The sequence below is a fragment of the Ambystoma mexicanum genome, chromosome 13, assembly GCF_040938575.1.
Source record: "Ambystoma mexicanum isolate Mex_15411 chromosome 13, UKY_AmexF1_1, whole genome shotgun sequence".
Taxonomy (NCBI): domain Eukaryota; kingdom Metazoa; phylum Chordata; class Amphibia; order Caudata; family Ambystomatidae; genus Ambystoma; species Ambystoma mexicanum.
This window is the reverse complement of record NC_090938.1, coordinates 471754673-471769077: the sequence shown is the minus strand read 5'-3', so window position 1 is coordinate 471769077 and position 14405 is coordinate 471754673. Positions and strand designations below refer to the sequence as shown.

General features: G+C 50.9%; 1 protein-coding gene across 2 annotated transcripts in view; it reads right to left on the bottom strand.

Annotated features, from left to right (window-relative positions):
- The window catches only part of CDC27 (cell division cycle 27), a 1618725-nt gene that overhangs the window by 1369427 nt on the left and 234893 nt on the right, over nucleotides 1–14405 (bottom strand). For both annotated transcript variants that reach the window (XM_069634092.1, XM_069634093.1), the window contains exon 5: nucleotides 10887–10984. In XM_069634092.1, the coding sequence (XP_069490193.1) occupies nucleotides 10887–10984 (98 nt within the window). The remainder of the gene's footprint in view (nucleotides 1–10886; nucleotides 10985–14405) is intronic.

Below are 14405 nucleotides of genomic sequence, written 5' to 3'. Positions count from 1 at the left end.
AAAATAAGAACCTTGCTCTGGAGTGTGCTTGAAGATGGTGAACGCCGCTAGGTAGCTTTTGGCTGTAGCCAACTGCAGCCCTCAGTAGGCCAGGTAGACAGAACACTATATAGGTGTATGACAAACAAAACAATATCTTTAGCTCTACACCAGCTACAAAACTTATTCCAACAGCAGTGGTATAGTGCTTTTGTCACTGGTTTTCTAGCCAAAAAACCTCCATAATGTCTTCCGGGAGGTCACAGTCCTTGTATCTTAACCGCTCAGAAACCAAGCGTGAAGATTCTCATTTGTGCGTGACTATTATAGCCCCCCCCCCCCCTCCTATGAGAGAATGACTGCTCTCTGGGGAAGACTAAATGAAGGACAGACTGACTCATCTAGGAGGTCTGGGTACCACGTCCTCCTGGCCCAATCCGGAGCAATCAGGATCATGGACTACCCATACTTCCTCAACCTCCTGTTGATATGAATAATGACGCATACTGAAGTAGAAATTCCCTGTCCGTTACAAACGCAACCCTCAGAGCTCCGAGGAAATTCCTTGGAGCAGAACAGGTCATATTTCCTGTTGATAATGGATGCGAAAAGATCCACTTGCGGGGATCCCCAAAGGGCGAAGATCACTAGAAGGACTTCCTGAGCCAACTCCCACTCGTGGGAGACTGCTCTGCCTGCTCAGAGCATCCGCTGTCATGTTCTCTTCTATGGCTAGGGTTAACAGCTGCTAAAGAAATTCAGATTTGCAGTGCCCAAAACCAGAGCTGCATTGCCTTGCTGCACAATGGTAGTGGCCCTATACCACCTCTTTCGTTGAGATAATGCTATTGTAGTGTCCGTCATTAAAGGACGTTCTTCCCCTGTAAGGACAACAAAAAGGTAATCAGTGCCAGGCTGATTGCCCTGAGCTTTAAAAGGTTTATGTGTGGTCTGCATTCTGATGGGGACCAAAGACCTTCGATTGTGAGATCGCTCATGTGGGCTCCCCAGCCTGTGAGTGAAGAATCTGTGACTGCTGTCATCTTTGTCCAAAAAGGTTCCCCAATCACTCTTTTTGAAGGCTCACCACAGGATACCCTGCGTGACCTTTCTCGGGATCTGAAGAAAGGCAGTCATCCTGCCTGAGAATTTCGACAATTGGGATCTGCAGGCCCACTAGATGGACCTAATCTTTAGACGGCAAACCAGCAACCTCAGAAAATCGAAAGTCAGTAAATGTTGGGCATTTTGAAATCTTGTCACCATCTGCAAGATATGCAAAGCCTTCAACTCAGGGGTGAAGGCTTCCCCAAGGAAGATTCCAGGACTGCTCCAATGAATTGAAGCTTTTGAGAAAGTGTCACCTGGGGCTTCTTGAAGTTGAGGGAGAAGCCCACTGTGTGGAGAGTGGCAGGTGCTCGGCAGAACAAGCTCTGATCAGCCATTAGTCTAGATAGGGGAAGATATTAATTCCCTCCACGACCTTAGATTTGCTGCTACCACAGCCATCAATTTTGTGAAAACCTAAAACAGAGTTCAGCTCAAAAAGCAGTACTCAAAACTGAAAGTGACAGACAATGAAGAACCTCAGGGTCTTCCTGTGCTTGGATTTAAAGGCACCTGAAATTAAGCATCCTGAAGATTGAGTGACACCATCCAGTAATGAACCAGAAGGGCCAGGAGGATCTGAGAGAGTGACCATTTTGTATCTGTCCTTCCTGAGGATCTTGTTGAAGCCTCTTAGATCCATGATGGGTTGCAGTCCTCTCTTTCTTGGCAACCAGAAAGTAGGGTGGGGGGGGTGAGGAGACAGTACCCTAGATCCACTGTCTGCAGTGCCCAAGCATGCGAAAGGAACAAGTTACTTACCTGTAACTGTTCTCCAGCATGGGGGTCTGGCATGGATTCACATGCTCATGAATATTCCCCGTCAGGCCGGGAATCCTCGGTATAGAAAAAAATCAGTAGCAGTTTCGTTTCTGATCTGTCTTTCTTAGTAGTAACCAATCACTGGTCTCTGGGTCATACTGCCCCCAGCCAATGACTGCCTTCTCCTTAAGCCCCGCCCCAGGCAGCCATCCTCAGATTTGGTAGCGCGTAAAGTGGCAGTATGACCAAGTGAAGAACCGCAGAGGGGTAGGCGGGAGGGTTCGCATGTGAATCCATGCCAGACCCATGCTGGAGAACAACAGTTACAGGTAAGTAACTTGTTCCTTCGCCAGCATGGGGTCTGGCATGGATTCACATGCTCATGAATATAAGAATACATAGCAGTACACACATGCACAACGACAGGAGGTGGCAAAAAGGCTCAATATCAAGCAATACAACAACTCAACATTAAGCAACTCTTACCTCCTCACCAGGCTCACCTTAGGCGAACAGGTTGCGCAGCACTGCCTGGCCGACTCTGGACTCCTCCCTGGAATCCTGGTCGACGCAGTAGAATCACTTGAAGGTGTGCGTCGACCTCCACGTAGCAGCCCTGCAGATGTCGAGCAGGGGCCCACCAGACAGGAACGCCGTAGTAGCAGCGATCGCTCTGGTCGAATGGGCCCTTGGACAGCCTGGCAATGGTCGGTTTGCCAACCGGTGACAGTGCATGATGCAGCCGGAGAGCCATCTGGAAATGGAAGTCTTCGAGAGAGCCATCCCTTGATTCACAGGTCCAAAGTTCACAAACAGCTGTGATGTCTTCGGAAAACTCTTTGTGCGGTCCACGTAGAACTTCAGCGCTCTAGCTACATCCAGCAAGTGCAAAGTCCTCTCAGCCGGCGACGAAGGCGACGGGAAGAAAACTGGCAACACCAAGGGCTTGTTGAGGTGGAAGTCCGACGGCACCTTGGGCATGAAGGAGGGGTGTGTCCTCATCACCACCCTCGTGTAGTGAAAAGTCAAGTATGGAGGCTTGCTAGATAGGGCCTGGATCTCTCCCACTCGTCGTGCAGAGGTGATGGCCACGAGGAATGCTGTTTTCCACGACAGAAACTTCAACGGCACTGAATGCATAGGCTCGAATGGGGCCCCCATGAGCCTAGTTTGCACCACGTTGAGCTCCCACACCGGGGCAGGGGCCTTCACCGACAGGAATGATCGGAACAGTCCTTTCATAAATTCCTTCACCAGACGATGAGACCACAAGGACGCCCGTCCTGTAGTTCTGGTGTAACGTGAGACGGGAGCCAGATGTACCTTGATGGAAGCGTGACCTAGGCCAGCCTTGGCCAAAGACAGTAGGTACGGCAATACTTGAGGGGCCGTAATCCACAGAGGGCTAATCTTCTGTGCATGGCACCAGACAGAGAACCTCTTCCATTTATGTCCATAGCACAAGAGTTGAGGATGCCCTGGCCTTTGCAAGAACCTCTCTGCAGTCGGCCGGGATGTCGTATCCTCCAAACTCTAGTGCTGCAGGAGCCAGGTCTGCAAGTTCAGCGACTTTGGTTCGGGATGAAGAATGGCGCCTCCTTCTCTGGAGAGAAGATCCGCGTCCGTCGGCAGCTTGACTGATGTGGACGCTGACAAGTCCAGAAGGTCCGGGAACCAGATCTGCCTCGGCCACGCCGGTGCGACGAGGATCATCCTGCACCGGGACCTCTTGAGCTGGTTGACGAGCCGGAGTAACAACGGCAAGAATGCATAAAGGAACAGGCCGTCCCAGGGGAACGAGAAAGCATCGCCCATGCTCCTCGGTTGGGGAAACTTGCTGGCGAACCTCCGGCACTTGGAGTTCGCCGCCGTCGCGAAGAGATCGATCTGGGGTTTGCCCCATCGTCGGAAGAGTCGGTCCACTTGATCCTGGCGCAGTTCCCACTCGTGGCACGAGCGCAGCTCTCTGCTGAGTGAGTCGGCGATGGTGTTTATCCCTGCCAGATGAAAGGGTACCAGAAACATCCCTTGGGCGACGGCCCAATGCCACAGATCCTGGGCTTCCTTGGATAGGGCAGGGGGATCTGGTTCCGCCCTGCTTCCGAATGTAAAACATCGTGGTGGTGTCGGTGAAGATCCTCACCACCTTGCCCTTGACGGACCGAACGACCTGAGAGAGCCAAAGGACTATCGTGTGGAGACCCCCCGGTGTGCGCTCCCCAACCTTCCAGAGAGGCATCTGTCGTCACCATCACCTGGCGGGCCGGGGCTAGGAAACCTGTTCCCACTGTCAGATGAGCGCAGACACCCCACCATCGTATCGCCTGACGGAACGCTTCATCGAGCGGGATCCTGTCCTCGAAGCTGCCCGTCTGGATCCAGTGGGCGTCGAGGAATTATTGCAAGGGCCGCATCCGAAGTCTGCAATGGGTCACCAGATAAATGCAGGACGACATCATTCCGAGGAGGGACTTGATAGACCTCACTCTGGCCACGTCCATGGCCAGCAGACGATGCACCTTTCCTAGGATGGTCCTTATCCTTTCCTCCGACGGTGAGAGGGCCCCCCCCGCCCCCTGCGCCACTGTGTCGAGCTGTGCTCCCAGAAACAGGGCGACTTGCGACGGGACCAGGTGGGATTTTGGAAAGTTGATGGCGAACCCCAGGTCTGTGAGCAGCTGGACGGTCTTTGCAGTGTGTTCCACGGCTAGCTCCCTTGTCCTTGCCTGTATGAGCCAGTCGTCCAGGTAGGGGTAGATGTGGATCCCCTGCAGGCGCAGCCGCGCCACCACCGGTGCTAGGCACTTGGTGAACACCCTGGGCACCGATTTTAATCCGAACGGGAGGGCCTTGAACTGGTAGTGCCGCCCTTTGACCACAAACCTGAGGAACTTTCGGTGTCTCTTTAGAATAGGGATGTGGAAGTAAGCATCCTCCAAGTCCAACGACGACAGGAAATCGCCCTCCTCCAGCTGTCCCACATGTGCTGGAGGGTGACCATCCGGAACTTCTGTGCCTTGATGTATTTGTTTAGTCGTCGCAGGTCCAGGATGGGACGCCATCCTACTGTCGTCTTCACGAGGAAGTATCTTGAGTAAACTCCAGAGCCCCGAAGCCTCTTCGGGACAAGCTCGATTGCCCCTTTCCTGAGCATCGCCCTTACTTCCAATAGAAGTTGAGGGACGTGATTTTCCTTCCTGGCCACGGAAGGAATGCGGGGGCACCTCTTCTGGAACTCGAGGGCGTGCCCCAGGGCCAGAGCATCCAGCACCAAACGGTCGGTGGAGATGGACTCGCACACGCCGATGAACTTCGTCAGCCGGCCTCCCACCGGGGTGCTTCGGCGGGGGCCCGACCCGACGGTCGGTTCAATCTTGCTTGGAGGCCGCTTTGCCTCCTTGACCATCTTGGCGGCGACGGCGGGATCCACCTGACTTGCCGTGTCCCCTGTAGGCCTCCTGCGAAGACCTTGCCGCTTGACGGTACGTAGAGGAGCTGCTGCCGGCTCCCTTGGAGGCACCCTGTCTGCCTCCATAGCTCCGAAAGGACGGCCGTCGCTGTTGGAGCACACCCAGTGCACGGGCCGTCTCCGTGTCCGTCTTGATCGCCTGAAGGGATTCATCAACCGCCTTGCCAAAAAGGCTGTTCCCGTCCAAAACCTTGGTCTGAACGTCCTGGCGGAAATCCGTCACCTTGAGCCATCCTCGTCGTCTCAGGCAAACCCTGTTGCCCAACTGACGGAAACCAGTGTCGGCGATGTCCGTAGCCACCGTAATGGCGTGGTCCGAGGCAATCTCACCTTCCTGCAAGATTTCCAGGGCCTCAGCCCTCTTGGCATCCGGAAGGAAGTCCAACAGAGGGGCGATCTTGAACCACAACCCTGTCGTAGCGGGCTACGATGGCCAGGGCGTTGGCCGCCTTGATGGTCGTCACTGCAGATGAGATGGTCCGTCGTCCCATCGCATCCAGCTTCCTACCCTCGCCGTCCGGGGGGGGGGGTTGAAGCCGATGCGCACCCCCCCCGCTTTCTTCTTGGCCGCTGCCGAAAAGACCGAGTCCGGGTTAGGTTGCGCCCTAAGGCACAAGGAGGCAGCGTCGGGGACCCGGTACTTCTTCTCGTACCGATCCCTCTTTGCAGGAGCCGTGGCAGGGTTTTTCAGGATGTCATCAAGAAGCGGTACGTCGAGGACCGTCTTCCTTTTAGCCTTGCGCCGTTGGTAAAGGAACCCTTCCTTTTCCTCGGGGCAGAGCTGGAAGAGCTCGGATGCCCTGGAAATCATTGCATGGAAGGATCCAATCTCGTCGGGCGGGGACGCCCGGGCAGGGGGGCGACATGTCCCGTCGTCGCCTCCGTCGTCATCCGTACCCGTCATAGTCGTGTCCATGCCTGTATCATCCCCGTGGGTAGTGAACCGGGGGGCGGAGGGAGGCAGAGAAGGCCGCAGAGGCGGGAGAGGAGGGCTAGGATGCGTCGTCCTCTTAAGTGGTGGGCTTTCCGAAGGTCCTGGCTCCGGTTCCTCCGTCGGGTCTGGCTCAGGCACCTCCATCGGGGGAAGGGGCAACCTAGTCCTCATCTCCGAGCATAAGGACTGGATGGCTGAGAAAATGGCCGCCGAGGTGTCCTGCGGCGTCGGAAACTATGGGAGCGAGGGCTCTTGAGGAGCCTCGTCTGCGTCACCGTCGCCCTCGTTGGGATCCCTCCCGAAGGGCTGGGCCTCCTCCACGACTTGGATGAGCTCCTCTTCAGAGGTCGTGTCCGTATCCACGACAGCCACCAACCCCTCCCCCACCTTTTCCAACGAGGACTTTGTGGGGGTCTTCTCGATGGGCCTGAAAGACGACTCCCTCCGCGGTGGCAGGGAGACTGGCACCTGAGGGCGCCTCCACTGGTGTAGCCTCCACAGGCTGAGCTAGGGTCGCAGCGACATCCTCAATCGAGGTCTTAGCAGGATGAATTAAGGCCAACATCACCTTCTGTACGCCTGGGGCCTTCACCTTGGGGGGGAGGGTTCGAGCCTCGCTCCACTTTGCCGGAATCTTCGTGATTGACCGGGGCCTCTCCAGAAGCTTCGTGATCGACTTCCTCTTACCCGAGCCAGAGCGTTAGCTCGTGGTCGATGGCGCCGGGGAGGATGCGCCCTGTCTGGCAGCCAAGGAGCCTGACCGTTCGGCGCTCCCAGACTCGCGGTGCTTAGCCTTTTGTTGGGCCCCTGTTGCCGGAGCACCCTCACAGGACTTAGAAGACCGCTCGGATGACTTTCTTCTTCTCGCCTGGCTGGCCCTTACCTTCCAGCCAGTTGGCGAGACAGAGGTGGCGATCCTTCATGGTCCACTCCATGTTCCCACAAAAAGCGCAGTGCTTTTCCTTGTGCGTCTTGTCCTCATGGAGACAGTAGAGGCATAACAAATGCTCGTCCTCCTTGAAAACGTTCTGAAGCTGGCATCCAGGGCAGGTCCTGAACAGCTTCCCGGCCGTCAAGCTCCCTTTCGCCTGGGCCATGTCCGGGGTAGGCCTCGGAACTTCTGGAATCCTCCAAAAGCGTAACTCTATGAAATCTTCACCCTTGAGGGGCATAGAAACTCCGAAATGGATCCCCGTTGATCGGAAGTAGAAAGGTGGAGCTTGAGGCTCTATTTAACTGGAAAAATGAGAAAATCTCTTGAAAAAAGCGTGAAAACGCAGCAAAAGCTTGAGAGCCAAGCGCGAGGACTCCCAACACTTGAACGTGCGGTAAAAATCTGAGGATGGCTGCCAGGGGCGGGGCTTAGGGAGAGGGCAGTCATTGGCTGGGGGCAGTATGACCCAGAGACCAGTGATTGGTTACTACTGAGAAAGACAGATCAGAAACGAAACTGATACTGATACTGATTTTTTCTATACCGAGGATTCACGGCCTGACGACGGGGAATATTCATGAGCATGTGAATCCATGCCAGACCCCATGCTGGAGAACCCAGCCTTGAAAAGGACCTTTAACCGGTCGAAACGTGTTGGTTTTTGGGCAAACAATTAGGATATAAAAATGTATGAGCAAATAAAAGGAACAATTTGATGTATGTTAGACACGTATGTATAAGGAACCTGGGAGATACTAGATCCATGTATTAAGTTTGTGGACAAAAGACAAACCAAATGGGTGCAAGTCAACTGCATAGAGATTTGATGAATAACTAATCATTGTACCCGCTAGATTTGCTGGCTCTAGCTTTGTTGAAATATCAAATAGAGCTACAATCTCTGAATTAACCATAGACCAGCAAATGGTGAAGGATGCAATTCCAATCTTTGTCTGGGAAACGTAACTTTGTTCGTCTTCATCGGACTCCTCGTCAATCGTGCATCTTCTACAATTTTCATTGAGAAGACGAAGATGGAGTGATGTGAATCACTCAGTTACCTCGATCTCTTATAACGTTTGGAGTGTCTCTTGGCTGTTTGACGCGATTTATGCCTTAAACTCCAATCTTCAGAGGATCTCCTCTTCTGTGAAGTAGAGGACAGGGATTTAGATGCTGACGAACCTAGGATGAGTTTAGTTTTCCTCTCCTTCAAGGCTTTCCGCTAGTGATGAACTGATAGGAACTACAGTCCTCAACTTTCTGTTCGTTACTGAGACACCAGAAACAAATCCTGTGATCAACATCTTCGATTTACAGCCCGGACACCGATTGAAACCAGTCTTCAGAGTAGACACTCAAAAATAAATACTACTCAGTAGAAAAAGAATTGCTGTAGCGAGTTGAACTGTTCAGAGGGTGCCGCTCATGCAGAAAAACAGAAATGATGCAACAGGCACTGTGCATTCTATATATACCAACGTGCGGGGATGGAAACTGCAAAGGGACAATCGACCAGACTATGCATGGTGCCCTCAGCCGTCGAAAACGTTTCTGGGATATCAGTATACCAAAGATGATGACTTAGTGGGAGGACACAATCCATTAGAAATAAAATGTACACAGACTAAAGCGCTTTAGAAAAAGCGCAGAAAAAAGCAATCCGTGGCGATTTAATCTGTATTAAGAGATACCTTGGATCATAAATATGAAATAGAAAATGCTGTCACCCTAACCGTAAGAGGAAAAACTGTTCTAATCAAAGACTTAAGGCAGGATGTTTAGATGCCTGGATAATTAAAACCAAATCTACAATGAATACGGCCATGTGTCAACCGTCAGTCTGGAAGTTGAGGCTCAATCTCTAGACAAACCTCCAAAAGGTCACACCAATGTCTGCTCAACTCTCGCTCTACTCTGAGGTCCTTAGGGAGACGGTGGCGCCTGCTGTGACTTCGCTGCGTGGTCCGGTGCTGCATAATGACCATACATTAGTGTGGCCACAGAAGGAGAATCAATTGTCGATAGTTTTGACCTCTGCATCACTAGCACTCTCCATTCTCACCTTTGGTCCAACCCACTCTACTGGTAACACTCTGGACGCCCTCATCCACTCCGACCTCCCTCTCTTCCCCATTTGTCAACCCTCTATCCTGGTCAGACCATTCTTTTCTTTCCTCCCGTTTAGGCCTCTGGGGCCCTCTGACCCTGCCCCCTAAAGCCCTGCCAACCTTGTTCACCAACATCTGCCTTGGTCTCCAATTTCATCCCCCCATACGTCCCCTACCACTGATTCTGTTTTCAGCATCCTCCACCTGGCCATCACCAATACTCTCGCTACACTTGCCCTAGTCATGAGAATCTGCCTAATACCTGCCTCCAAGCGTAACACTTGGAATGACTCTGATCTTGCAGCCCTGAAACAAAAGTGCAGAGCGGCAGAACAGAGTGGAAAACCTCAGGCTCATCCTCTGACAAACTGGCCTGCCATCTGCTGCAAAGGCAATACAGACTCTCCATCCATGGCAAGAAAAGAGCCCTCTTACAGGCATGGGTCTCTGGTGCATCCAACACGGATGAACTTTTCAAGATTTGCAGGAAACTAGCCAACCTTTCTGCATTCTCCTCCTCCCCCTCCCCCTCTCCCTAGAGGACCCCTGCAACCAACTGGCCACTGATTTTGCCACCAAAACTCAGGACATCCTGAACTCCCTTGTCACTACCTCCCAACCCTTCCCACACCCCCTTGCCTCCCCTCTCCCTCCGCTTTCAACCCGCTCCTCCTCACCCATCACACCCGATTAAGTTACTAGAGTTGTCCTCTCCATGAAGGTCTGTTTCAAACAGGTTTCCCTTTGCTCTTCTAGAACCATCAAAGACAACATTGGCTCAACAGCAAAGAAAAAGCTGAGGATTCCCTCTAGCCTGTTAGACTGCGGTGAAAAATCTGAAGATGGCTGCCTGGGGAGGAGCTTAAACCCTGCCACCTCAATGGTTAGGGCCATAAAGGACCAAAGTGAGGTGGAGGGGTTAAAAAAGTGAATGGTTCATAGGCCATTGTGGGCCATCAACATTCTTTTTCTATGGAAATAATGTTTAAATATTTAATGTTTAATTATTTAAATCAGAGGATTCCTAGTCTGACGGGGAATATTCAAGCATCTGAATCAATGAAAGATCTAATGCTGGAGAAGACTGATTACTGGTGGGCTGAGCATTCTTGGCGGGCTACTGTACAGGTGGGAATCAGATTACTATAATACCAATTACACTGTCAAAACCCATTTTCAAAATCTGAAAATCAATTTTCAAATCTTCGGACCAACAATTAGAAAATTACGTATTCACATGTGAATAAAAAACAGACATGCAACCAAAAAATGAATTTATGACCAGAGCAACTGGTCCCAATTTTCACCCGTTAATTTACCCTGAACAAAAATAGGCAATTCTGATTAACACATGAAGAACAGGGTATGGCAGTAAGGTGTCGCATAGAACGTTTCAAACTAAACCCATTAAGGGACACATTGAAAGCTCAAGTTTCACAAGCAAGTGAATACTAGCTACAGGAGTGCTGCACTCTCCATGCATTAAAAGTACTACATTTGTTTACATCTCTAACTGGAGTACTGTACGGGATACATAAGCGATCATGTCAGAGGTCTTGAAATAAAAGAAAAAGCTACAAATATACAAACCTATTTCACATAAGGCTTCAAAGGGGGACCACAGGAAAGGATTCAAACTAAGACTCTTTCTGTAACATTCAGATCCTCTAGCAAGTCGATCTGTCTTACTGCAATAGACAAGAAAATGAAAAGCAATGAATCAGAATTTCTGATACTATGACAATCCAATGGTTAATGGAGAACCAAAATAAAAGTCAAAGCAACATCTTAATGCTACTAAAATAACTATTTTAGCACACTAGTAGAAGGTGGGCACAGCTGTTTTCCACAAACATAAAATAGACTAGGATTAAGTGACCTGTTGGTTTTAGGGCCCACCAAAGAAGTGACTCCAAGGGGAGGTGGGGGCGAGTGTGGCACGAGCAAAAGGAAGCTTGGATCAGGGGCTGTAGGAGTATAATCCCCTGGTCAATCTCTTGGTCCCAATCGCATAGCAGGAAATAACCACAATCCTGCATTAAAGGCCAGTTCTGGAGCCATGAATCTCTATACTTTCACCATTTAGGGAATACTAGTCCTGAAAACCTTGACACATCCCCAAAAACCTACTGAGACCATACAGTGAGAAGAAGGACCAAGTTACTTACCTGTAACTATTGTTCTCCAGCATGGTTCTGGCATTGATTCACATGCTCAAATATTCCCAGTCAGGCTGGGGACCCTCAGTAAAAGAAAAAATGTAGTTTTACTTACTGTATTTCTCCTCTAAACCAATCGCTGTACTCTGGGTCACACTGCCCCCAGCCAATGACAATCCTCTCCCCAAATCCCTGCTCTGGCAGTTATCTTCAGATTAGGTAAGCACGTAAAGTGGCAGAAGGACCAAGAAGAGCCGCAGAGGTATAGGAGGGAGGGTTTGCATGTGAATCCATGCCAGACACATGCCGGAGAATAATAGTTACAGTAAGTAACTTGTTCCTTCTCCAGCATGGGGTCTGGCATGGATTCACATGCTCATGAATAACAGTTACTCACCGTAGTGACTACCTTACTCCTAGTCCATAGTACACCTCCATACTTGTGGGACATTCCGTCCTTCAAGACGAGACAGGAGCATTTTTAAAAAGCAACAAAAATTAAATGTTTGCCCTTTTTATTTTTAAGCCGGGCCACCGCACGTGGCTGTAACCCTACCATCCTGAGCTCTGCCCCGTGCATCGCACTTCAGTCCTTTTCTATCGCCAGGTCCGAGACCATTCAAGCAACAATAGCGGATACTTTTTAAAGGGTACGGCGGACAGGCGTATGGCGGAAAGGGGACTATGGACTACTAGTACGGAAGTCACTACAGTAACTTTGTTCTACTACTTCGTCCCGTCCCCTTTCCTCCAAACTTGTGGGAGATTCCCAAGCACAACCATAGGTAGTACGGGTGGATGGAAAATCTCTTTACTGTAATACGTTTTTGCGAACAGCCTCAAATTTGCATCGGCCCTGGAGCTCAAGTCTAAGCAGCAATGCCTGCAGAAAGCCAATGGGGAGGCCCACGTAGCCTCCTTGGCGATGGACTCCTAAGGAACATGCTTTTGGAAGGCAACAGCAGCCGCTTTGACATGGACTACATGTACATGGATGTCCTTTGGTGATAGGAGGTCTTGGATCTTATAGGTCTCTGAAATACATGAGGTAATCCAGCAGGAAATGGATGCTTTCGAAGTTGGTTTCCCTTTAGGGTCACCGAATGTAACAAAAAGCTGTGAGGAGCTTCCGAGTTCAGAACTCAGAAGTTCTATCGAGGTAAGACAGGGCTCGCCTGACGTCCAAATTGTGTACAACTCTCTCGGCATCAAATACCAGTTTGGGTCATATGAAAATCAGTAACCACCTTCGGAAGCACAACCTTATCCTTGTGGAAAGTGCGGAACGGATGTTCCATGGAGGGAGCTTGGAGCTCGCTTACTCGCCTTGCCAATGTTATTGCGATCAGAAAAGCAACATTCCAAGAGAGGTACTTAAGATCAGTAGTAGCCCTGGGTTCAAAAGGTTTATGACAATGCGGTGAGGACCACATTTAAATCCCATTTGGGATGAGGAGTCTGCACCGGTCGGAACAGATTAAGAAGGCCAGCAAAATGCCTTTTGATAACTGCATTAGTCAAAGAAAAAAAGAGCGGTCCGTGGACAGGTAGGCCGCAATGGCGGATAAATAAGTCCTGCATGACAGAACATAGATGCCAGAAGTCGCCAGGTGAGACTATAAAGGATAGAACCATGTCGACCGAAGCATGCCTGGGATCGAGCTGTTTAGCTCAACACCAGTGTCAAAAACTGAGCTATTTGCTCCTGTACTGGGCCCTCAGAAGGTTTCCTGGCCGCTTGGATAATGCGCATATTGTCCTAAGACAGATTGAACTGCGCTAAAGATCTGAACTAAGGCACCAGGTTGCCAAGCTCAACGATTGTGGGGAGGGGTGGTACAGCTGGTGATTGCTCGGCTGAAGAAGGTCGGGTATCTGCAGCAAGCTGATCGGGGTAAGAACCGACAGATGCTGTAGTTCCAAAAAACAATCTGGCTGGCCACCAAGGAGCCAGAAACAGGAGAGCGCAATTCAATGCCGTCCTGAGCTTGCAGAGTGACCGATGAATCAAAAACAATAGAGGGAAGGCGTAAGCCTTCATGTTGTCCCACAGAATCTTCAGTACGTCCCCCAACGCGGACGCTCCAAACCAGTCCCTGGACGCATAAAGAGGACGTTTATTTGGAGAAGTTGCAAAGATGTCCACCGCTGGAGTGCCCCATTGATTGTTAATGTTGGATGTCGCTGTTCATTTCCCACTCATAACTGGCTGCCGGCTGATTGAATCTGCAGTCACTCTGATGTGACCCGGGATGTGTACAGCCAGGATCCAAACATTGTGTTGGATGGCCCCGTCCCAAATCCTGGCATCGAGCGTTCTCCAGAGTTGCAAACAAGTCGATCTCTGGGAAGCCCCATTCTGCGAAAAAGTTGGAGACTATGTCTTCGTGTAATCACCATTCATACTCCATGGGCAGTGGGAAAGCTCTGCTGAATATGTCTGCCAGAAGATTGAGTTCCCCTGGAACATGATGCGACAACAGGAACATGTGTTTGAGAGCCCACTGACAAATGTTCTGGGACAGTTTGGACAGCCCTGGAGATTGAGTGCCCCTTTGTTTTTTCAGATAGTACATGGCTGTGGTGCTGTCTGTGGATCAGGACCGTCTTTCCCTGCAGTTGTGTCTGGAAAGCTTTAAGTGCTTCGAATACTGCCAATAGTTCCAACAGGTTTATGTGGTTGGATGCTATGTTGGATGACCAAACTCTGCGCTGTCTGTTGAAGCAGGTGAACTCCCCACCCTATGAGAGATGCGTCTGTAGTTACAGTGGCCTCCACTGCAAGGGTGGTGAAGGATTTCCCCTTCAAGAGGTTCTCCCTCAACCACCACCGTAGTCAGAGAACGAGGGCTAGCGAGATAACCACTAGATCGTCCCGTTGGCCCCTGGCCTGACAACTGGCTGTTGAGCCACTCCTGCATTGGACGCATGAGCAAGCACGTGCGAGTAA